Source organism: Porites lutea, chromosome 1, assembly GCF_958299795.1.
Source record: "Porites lutea chromosome 1, jaPorLute2.1, whole genome shotgun sequence".
NCBI classification, from domain to species: Eukaryota; Metazoa; Cnidaria; class Anthozoa; order Scleractinia; family Poritidae; genus Porites; species Porites lutea.
The window spans coordinates 28,321,298-28,331,297 of record NC_133201.1 but is presented as its reverse complement, the minus strand read 5'-3'; the positions used below and the strand labels follow the sequence as shown (position 1 = coordinate 28,331,297).

General features: G+C 41.1%; 1 protein-coding gene across 1 annotated transcript; it reads right to left on the bottom strand.

Moving 5' to 3' along the window:
* Positions 1-2,348: 2,348 nt before the first annotated feature.
* Positions 2,349-5,356, bottom strand: LOC140927362 (uncharacterized). Its single transcript, XM_073376999.1, has 2 exons — positions 4,481-5,356; positions 2,349-4,037 (listed from the first exon to the last, which is right to left on the bottom strand). Exons 1-2 carry the CDS (start codon positions 5,354-5,356, stop codon positions 2,349-2,351), a joined length of 2,565 nt encoding a protein of 854 aa, XP_073233100.1.
* Positions 5,357-10,000: the final 4,644 nt, after the last annotated feature.

Below are 10,000 nucleotides of genomic sequence, written 5' to 3'. Positions count from 1 at the left end.
ACAAGGCTAAAGAAAAACATATTCAAATAAATCTCAGCTTGGATGGTAGATCATTTGGTGGTAATTTTTTGCTTTGTTTACTTTGCAAAGTACTAGCTCCTATTCCACCTTTGTTATCTTGTGAAGCAGAAATAACATGTTTTATTGTAGTATATTGATGCCGTTTAATTGTGAATAAGACTTGCTACTAATACTCATGAAAAGTAGAGATTTTACCAGCTCTTTTTTTCAAGAAAATGTTTCTTTCCTGTATATTTTTTCTTTGACAGTTTATGCTTATACAATTTATTCAGTCTCAAAAAAGGAGAGGAAAATAAAACCACTAAATGAAAAAGAACACTATATTTGACTGGTTAAAATTCTCATGGATGTGTGTTTAACAATTGTTTTATATGTTTATGTTTTTTGTTATTTTTGTGACCCTCCACAGACTTTTGGGTAAAATGGTGATGACACGGACACGCGTGCCATGATACGACACACTTTTCGTGTCACAATGTCACGGATATGCGCATATTTAATAAGTAAAACAAAGACTGTCACAGTAGGTTTTGTTTGACACGCTTAAGCCTTTGTTTCAAGCAGTGCGCTATAAGTCACGCCTTGTGTTATGTGACACGGCACGCGTGTCATCAGGCACGCGTGCCTTATGACACGCATGCGATGTAGTTACACACTTACGGAATAACACACCAGCACTGGATAGTCCCAGGCACGCAAAGCATAAGATCAGACGGCGGTTTCTCAATATATCAACCACTGAAATTAAACGGCTCGTAAACTACTGGAACTCTGGACCTACAAAGTTGAGGGACTGTTGGAATTTTTTGAACCTCTAAGGTTTCTAGGATTGCTAGGGCTTTGGCCTGTTGGGTTTCTAGGACTCTGGTCCTCTGGGAACTTTGGCCGTTGGGTCCTCCGGGACTTTAGGTCGTTAGGGTTTTGGGTCGTTAGGTATCTGGGCCTAAGTGGGCCCTTGGGTTTCTGGGTTTCTGGGTCTCTGGGCCCTTGGGTTCCTGGGTCCTTGGGTCTATGGGTCTATGGGTCTATGGGTCTCTGGGTCTTTGGGTCTTTGGGTCTTTGGGTCTCTGGGTCTCTGGGTCTCTGGGTCTCTGGGTCTTTGGGTCTCTGGGTCTCTGGGTCTTTGGGTCGTCAAAGCATTGGATATTGCAGTTCAACATTAGACGGAAAATCAAATTTAAATATGTATCATGATCATAGGGTCTATGGGTCTATGGGTCTTTAGGTCTCTGGGTCTTTGGGTCTTTGGGTCTCTGGGTCTCTGGGTCTTTGGGTCTTTGGGTCGTCAAAGCATTGCATATTGCAGTTCAACACTAGACGGAAAATCAAATTTAAATATGTATCATGATCATAGGCTTTCAACAGGAACAATATTTTTTCATCAGTATTTTAATCGGAACAACCACGTACCAAGACCCAATGTATACTTTACATTTCAGTCGCGTCAAATGTAGTTTCCATTGAGAAAATGTTCACAACAGTTGCAATTAATCACCTTCGGTAAAAAATCAGTGCAGAAAAAAATCGTCTTTCAACTGTTAAACTGTATTGTGCACAACGAATGCGAATGCGAATGGGAATAATTCCGGTTTACACATTGACTGAAATTCGATGTATAAACATGACCTGAGTATGAGGAAAAACAATTATCTTCACATTAGCCAATGAATACTATATCCGCAGGTATATTTTGCAGACTGTAGTTTGCAGGTTGAAATAGCCATTGTTAATTATTATTGTTAAAAAGCACCCATGAGTACAATGTATATTTTCTCGTATTTTCTTTGCCAATATTTATAAACAAAACGTCAAAATATAACAACGGCTTCACAGCCACCAAGGAATATGCGTGTTCTAGACAAGTTTCTTCACGTATTTCACGTTCAAGTAGCAATATTTTTCACAGAAAGATTGATTTGTTCCTCAATCAAAAGGAGCGCTAATTCTTTTCGCTGTTTAAGGTGCTGTAGTTTTTGCTTCACTTGTTTTTCGTCTTTCAGGCGAACCAAGTTCAGTTTCAATATGTTCACTGCTTCATTAGCGCTTTTGTTGTAGGCATTGGTTAGTTTAGTGACTAGTTGCTTTGGAATGTTTTTCTCTAGAACTTCGGGCTGGCCCATGACATGCTGAAGCAAGATTAAATTTTCTTCATCTGTCCATTTGCCATCACTGACAGATTCATCGTTATCAATCATAAATTGAAGACCTCTTTTTCTTTCTCCCCCAAATTGGTCTTTGCTTCGTTTCCGTTTGGTGCTCTTTCCAATACTAGTTTTCTTCCCGTAGGGGTTATCGCAACCGTTACACTTGCAGTTTTCTCCACACGATTACTTTACTTTTAGACATGGGCAACGGGAGGCATACTGGCGACTACCACCCGCTTGTCGTTTGCAGCAAACATTTTTCACTTCTTTGCTATTCATCCCACATGTACACCTTTGTGTGGGCTTCGCGGATACTTCCTCGACGGTTTCCATTCTTTGTTGATTTTCAAAAAGAGCATCGTAGTGTCCCGGTCCCTCTCGGCTATACGCTGCGAACAGACAGAAATCACTGCATCCCTCAGCGAATTCATCGGGAGTGACATTTATAACCGGATAATTTTCAATCGATGTTAAAAGAATCAAAGGTATCTTTAGCACATTTACAGTCGCCTTAACCATCAAATCACCCACTTCACCCGAAAACACTCCTGGCTGAAGAAATTGTTTAACACGCTCTTCCCATTCTTGCATTCCGTATTCCTGTACAAAGTCAACATACTTTTCTTTGTTATAAACAAGTTCATGCACCATCATAGCCCTTAGCTTTATTGCCATTTCTTCGATGTTATCAATTTGAATCAGTCCGAGTGATGTAAAATGGTTCTTAAGAGCACTATGGGATCCAACGTTTAAAACATTAAATCCCATAGCCTTAAAAAAGCAATCGCCATCTCTTGGCATAGGGTGTAATTCCATTCCAAATTGTTCAGCGACTGTGGCTACAACGCTGCGACTTTTATCGGGCTCCAAATTTCCTCCTCCAGAATTTTTCAGCATGTACTTAACAATGTCAGCTTCAAAAAATAACTGGTACAAGTTAATGTCACATCTTCTGTTGGCTTTCGTATTTACTGTGTTTAAAAAGGAAAGCATCGACAATGCGCGTCGAATTGGGCCTTGTGGTTCTTCTAAATTTCCAGAGACGTTAATATCATCGTTCCCTTTTTTAGCCGTTTTCCCAATTCCGAATGTCTCTTCTGATTGTGTGGACTTGTGAGTTTGTTGAGATAATGGCACCACAACTGGAACACCATTTATCTTGTTCTTTCTTCTGGAATTCCATGAAAAGAAAAATACGGTGAGAAGTGCCACAGCCAACTCCGGCCCCATCTTAGCTCCGGCGAATAAATCGTTTATTTTTTCGTGGAGACATTCATTAATACTTGTTGAGTATCCCGGGGGAATTCCCGAAAGACAGCCTTCATTAATATGCTGTCTTAAATTTTGCACTTGTTCTTGAAAGGACTCCCGCAAAAGAGGATCGTCTGTCAGTTGTGTATCGGAGATGTGTTGCCATTTTTCAGCGAACCGATCAAGATTTCTAATAATGGTTGCTGGGTCTGGGGTAGGTTTCTCCCTCTTCGTCTTTCCGGTATCGTCATCAGATCTATAAACTTTTGATAAGTCCTGCACACAATCCGAGTAGAAACGATGTTGCTTATTTATTGCTTTCGTTATTCTTTGAACCGCATGGAAGATATCCAAACACACCCGCACGTTTGGGCCAAATAACTCGTGTATTTTTTTCCTCCACTTACAACAATTGTCAATGACAAAGAATTCCACTGCTTCATTCTGACTATGTAGTCGTTTCTTCAGATTGTCCAACATTTCCTGAACCATTTCAAATTTCTCCTTCTTTGTTAGTTTCCATGTGACTATTTCGTGATTCTCGTTCAGTACAACGAACAACGAGTTAAACTGCTTGACCCAGGAGTGATCGGCTCGTACTAACCCTATATTAACTGTAACCTGAAAGAAAAACAGTCAAGGATTATTAATTTCTCAATTTTATATTTGTTATCATTTTCATTACAATTAACGGCCTGTTTACATGGAAGAAGGGTTTCCTGCCTTGGCGGGTGACCCGCCTGTCCATGAGTATAAACTCTTAAGTTTTTCGCCTCGCGTTTACATAAAAGGTAGGGTTACCCGCCTAGCCTTGGAGGGTAAACCTCATAGCCTGGTCGAATTTTGCCATATTAACGCTTTTTTTTTTTTAAAGGCATCTCTCATTGAAAAGGATTGACATTAAATCTTTTCGGGAAGAAACTAAAAAAAAAAAGATTGCAAACGTTGGCCTGAAATGTGAATTATTATTATTATAATTATTATTATTATTATTATTGAAAATTATTAAACAATTTTGCCAATTTCTTATTATATCAATTTCTTCTTATTACAATATATTATACCTTAAAAGTGTGGTCTGCCATCAGTGCTCTTGCCGATGTCGAACGCATGGATTCTTCGAAGTCGACTTTTCTATCTTGAAAGTCCTTCAGAAAAATGTCACATAGTAAGTCATCACTTGGACACATCCTAATCAAGAAGTCTTGAAATGTTGAAAATAACTCTTCTGTAGATTCTTTCGAATACTCTTGTATTGCCTGATCAAAAAGTTTTCGCCTCAGGTCGCAGTTCCTTTGAAATTCCCACTTTTTCTCCATGCAATACTCAAGCTGATGTTCCATGTACGTTGACTGGAACATATTAAAAGACAGTCCGTGGGAAATGTAACTCCGCAGTCTCTTCACAAATGCTAAAGTGAAACCGCACTTGTGTGTAAGCTTGAATGGCAGATCGACAAAATAACTTTCGCTAAGGTATCGCAAGAAATCACCATCAGTGCTGCGAATGTAATGCCTGTTATGTCCCGCCTTGCAGTAATAGTCTCTTGCAACAAGTAATACTGGTCCATTATCTTCCAAGAGAACACGTGGATTTAAAGAGTTACTCGATCCATCAGTCCAACGCGCGGGCACAACTACATGTCCATGTTCTTCACAAACCAACGGATTTAGATCGAACATGTCGTGGAACTGAAGAAGTGGGTCCCAAATAAACAAATTCGGAAGCGTGAAAGACAACGGAGAGCAACATTCGCTAATCTTTGGTCGGTCTGGGCGTATTTCCGAAAATTCTTGCGTGTAGGAACCTTCCTCGTATTTCCGAACAGTAATTTTGATGTATTTCTTAACGTTTTCGTCAATTTCAACTGAGGTTGAAATTTTCAGCAACATTAAAAATATACCGACAATATAGATTCTGCAGATTGTGAGAGGAGCCATCGCTGAGAAAAACCTTGGCGGTGAAAAATAAATCCCCTAGAGATCAAGATCATGGCAACCGATGGTTTTGACACTTTATTGTCGCGTCAATCAAACCGGCGAGGGTGTGGGGGGGGGGGGGGGGGCGGGATTTCCTTTTGAAGGGGAAGGGGAATTTTCTGGAGGATTTTTCCTCATTTTTTCCACGTTGATTTTGCATGACTCGCTCTCAGTGCACAATTAAATCGCCCAAAGCGCCCTCCCGAAGGAAAAAAATGGTCGACCCTCAGTCTGTGAGCAGGCTTGGAAAAGACGAAAAGGAACTTATACGGCCGAGTGAGAATGGAGGAGATGGCGGATGCCAGACCGGTTTATCAGTGACAGTTTATTTGAGTTAAACATCACATTACTACGTGACCGGAAATCTATTGCACAACCTTGTGGTTTTATCAAGGTTCGCACCACATGTTTTCCTGGCTTAATAATTGGCAGTAATGTTGCGCCCCCGGGTTACGCTCTCCTTACTCAATTGCAGTTTACAACCCGGGTTTAGAATGAGGATGAAACCATACAGGCTCTTTTTGTATGAATATTATGTACTTCAATATTCTGGTACAAAAACCTATTAAAGTAGGTTCGTATATAAACCAAAAACTTAGTGTTTTTTTAACAGTTGACCCCACAGGTTTAATATTGCACAGTATGTAACGTAATATTCTGATTTCACACGTTTATGAATGTAAAATTGCAAGCCACGTGGAACGTCGCCTTCTCTTGGTTGTGTTCCCGATGCATGATGGCGGACAATACCATGTTAACCGTGGAATCTATCAAAAAAGAAGCGCAAAGCTGCAACATGCAGTGGAGCGAGATAGCTAATAGCGCAGTGACCGAGTGGTTTGCGACCCTTGCCAAAGCAAAGGGGACTTGTCCGGAATTTATTTTGGTGGGTGTTTTACCGACTGTAAGCGCTCTGATGGGCAATACGACAGTGCAAATATTTGACGGATACGAAGAGCGAGTCAATCTGTACATGCTTGGTCTCGGTGGTCCATCTACGGGCAAGACACAAAGTCACCGGACGTGTATCATAGAACCAATCCTAAACTACCTGGAGGGAAAAACTGGAGGAACCGAGCTACTCCTGGAAGACGCGTCGTCTAATGGACTGTTCCGTTTTTTCACGAGGTCCACAGATCGTGTTGCAATAAGCGCCATTGACGAGTGCCAAGACTGGTTCAGAGAAGTACTTGGCATGAAAGGCAGTTCAACAGCCCCGTCGATGAAACGCTTACTGCAATGCTATGACGGCTCACATTGGTATGAAACCAAAGGCAATTCTAACAAAAGAATTGGCGTGTCTTCCGCAGCCTTAGCTCTGTCTTGTTTCACCCAACCCGATGCTTTCCTTAAGAGCATCATGCCTCGAATGGTAGCAAATGACAACGGGTTGTTGGACAGATTTCTGATCTGCATTCCACCGACGGAGCCCACTTCTCTGGAAACGCGCAGGGACAGCAGCGCGGAACTAAAGGATACAAATTTATCATCATTTGACCGCATATACGAACAAATATTCTCAACACACAGGAAGGCGGACAAAGTTAAATATGAACTATCGGCAGAGGCGCTGGACATCTACGTTAAGCACGTAGGTGAAAGCAACTGTGGAAATGGGAAAGGAAACACGAAAGATGAAAAGAACATCGTGCGCATCGCCGCAGTGATCCACGTACTTTTCACGCTCATTGACCAGGCCTTGTCTAAAACAACGGGAGTGGTGCCGGTGCAAATCAACCGGCATGTGATTAACGCAGCTATATCACTTGCACTTTATTTTGAGAAGCAACGAGCAATCATCCGTCAGGTAATTTTTGTGAACTTAAAAATTCTATTTTATAGACTGCTCGCATTACATATGTCCACAAATCGCATTTGAGAAATGAAGCTGTTACATGCGCACATGGTAAAGTTACATGTTGCAGCATGTTGGCATGTATTATGCATGCGACGCAAGTCTAGGAAATGTTTAAAAGTTTTCATTGTAGTTGTTCTTTTGTTATATCATATGGACATAAAATGTACAATGTGAATGTACATTATGATACGGTAAAAACTACCATTTGTTTGTGTTACTATATGCTTTTGTTGCCTAGAGCAATGACATAACTCTGTTTGGCATAAGCCTTGATTTTTTTCTTTTTTATCAATTTCAGGCAGCTTCCCTCGGAGAGATCCAAGGAAAAAATAAAGTCTCCGATGAAGAGATTAAAGAGATGATTCTCCGGCAGAATGGCTACTTTGTCACCCCCAAGAGAGCTTCCCGTAAATTCTCCTCCCGGATAAGGCCAGATAGTACAAGGGTACAAGAGCAAATGAAGTCGTTGGAGGAAATGGGCCTTGGAAAGATGGTAAAAGTCGACAGGACCATGTTCTTTTACAAGGCTCTCCCAACTGCTGTGCAAGTGGACAAACTTGCTGCCTTTAGGATCAGCATCGACCAATATACGGAATCTATCAAACTCGTCGATGATAGTTATACAGAGATGCAAAGGGCAGCAGCGGAAGTCCACCACCCAGAATGGGATAGTTTCAAAAGATTCCGTGATCCCAATAATCTAAATTGACTTTGACTTTTTTGAATGAGCTTTCATTTTTGCATTCCATTGCAAAGTAGTCAAATTACCCATGATGTTGAACTTAACATACAAAATGATTGTTCGTGTTTAATAATTTAAAGGAAAAACAGAAAAAAGCGTTGTTTTATGAAAGAGTTTATGATCAAAATGATTTTTATTGCATTCACTTCTTTTTATGGCGAGATTACATTGCCGTAATGTATCTGTTCGCCGATGTACTAAACATACAAAATGATTGTTCGTGTTTGATACTTCAAAGGAAAAACAGAAAAAAGCGTTATTTTATGAAAGAGTTTATGATCAAAATTAATGCTTTTGCATTCACTTCTTTTTATGGCGAGTTTGCATTGCCGTTGTATTTGTTCGCTGATGTGCTTTTGCGATTTTTTAATTGTTGTAATCAGTTACAAAGTGATTAATAAATGATTTAACAGTTTGAAGCCCTAATTATCCGTCTGCATACTATCAAGTGGGATCGATCTCGTATTTGGGCGTGTATTAGAAGTCAATATTCAACTGCCCCCACCCTCTCCTCCCGCCTCACCCACCACTACCAACAATTACCTGTGGGGGTCGGGCAAAACAGAGAAGCGCAAAGACCCAGAAACCCAAAGACCCAGAGACCCAAAGACCCAAAGACCCAAAGACCCAAAGACCCAAAGACCCAAAGACCCAAAGACCCAGAGACCCAGAGACCCAGAGACCCAGAGACCCAGAGACCCAGAGACCCAGAGACCCAGAGACCCAGAGACCCAGAGACCCAGAGACCTAGAGACCCAAGGACCCAGGAACCCAAGGGCCCAGAGACCCAGAAACCCAAAGACCCACTCGGGCCCAGAGACCTAACGACCCAAAACCCCAAGGACCTAAAGTCCCGGAGGACCCAACGACCCAAGCTCCCAGAGAACCAGAACCCAACAGCCCAAAGCCCTAGCAATCCTAGAAACCCTATAGTTCCAAAAATTCCAGCAGTCCCTCAACTTCGTAGGTCCAGAGTTCCAACAGTCCCTCAACTTTGTAGGTCCAGAGTTCCAGTAGTTTACGAGCCGTTTAATTTCAGTGGTTGATATACCGAGAAGCCGCCGATCAGACTGACGTTTAAAGAAACAAAAAACCATTATAAACTGTCTAACTTCTTCCGGCTGTTCTTTACTTTCCTTTACAAGATGGTCCACAAAAAAACAGAGCTTCAAAAGGGGAGGAATGCGAACGAATGATTTCAAAAAGAAGTAACGTTTCTTTTTTTCGTGTTACGTACCAGCACAGAGTGAGATGTATTGAAGCGACTAAACTGCTTCCCCCAGCGGATAGGCCGAGCCTGATTACTGTTATTTCGAAATTTTACATGCAAATGATATTCATTTTCAATTTACTGAAGTTATATTTATCTGTTTATATAGAGACTACACAGTCGTGTAGTCCCACTTTATAGTGCTATAAATCTCGAAAGCTTGGTTCGAGCTAAGAACCAGTCTCCTTACGGTGTTACACGTTGTTGCTATAGCTACATAAACAAACTGCCGTACTTTGTTCTTAGAAAAACAAACCTGTGTAGCTATTATGGAACGGGGTCAATATTGGGGTTTAAGTTTAATTTCGGGACATTTACAACTCTTACAAACTGTATCAGAAGTCTACTTTACAGCTCGAGAGAATGACGAGGAAACAGTTGATTCAGACTCTGAAAGCAGCAGTTAAGACAGTTGTGATGACCTCTAGGACATGCAAGACTTGGATTTTGATTTCCTGGAAATACACACTTCCGAAAAACTGAGAGTAGAGAAGTTCTATGAAGAAACGTGCCAATGCAAGTTACCTGCATATGAGAAGCCCTGTAGCACAACGCTCAAAATTGATGATTTTGTGGACTGTAGAAATAACTGCAGTAAACTCTCGTCCACTGAACTTGACCTGGTTATATTTGGAGCTATCCAATGTTCGTTGAACTGTCACGAAACCAGCACTTCTGGCAGAACAGAAAAAAATCGACAGTATACAAGAATGGGATATTACTATCACGGCCAAA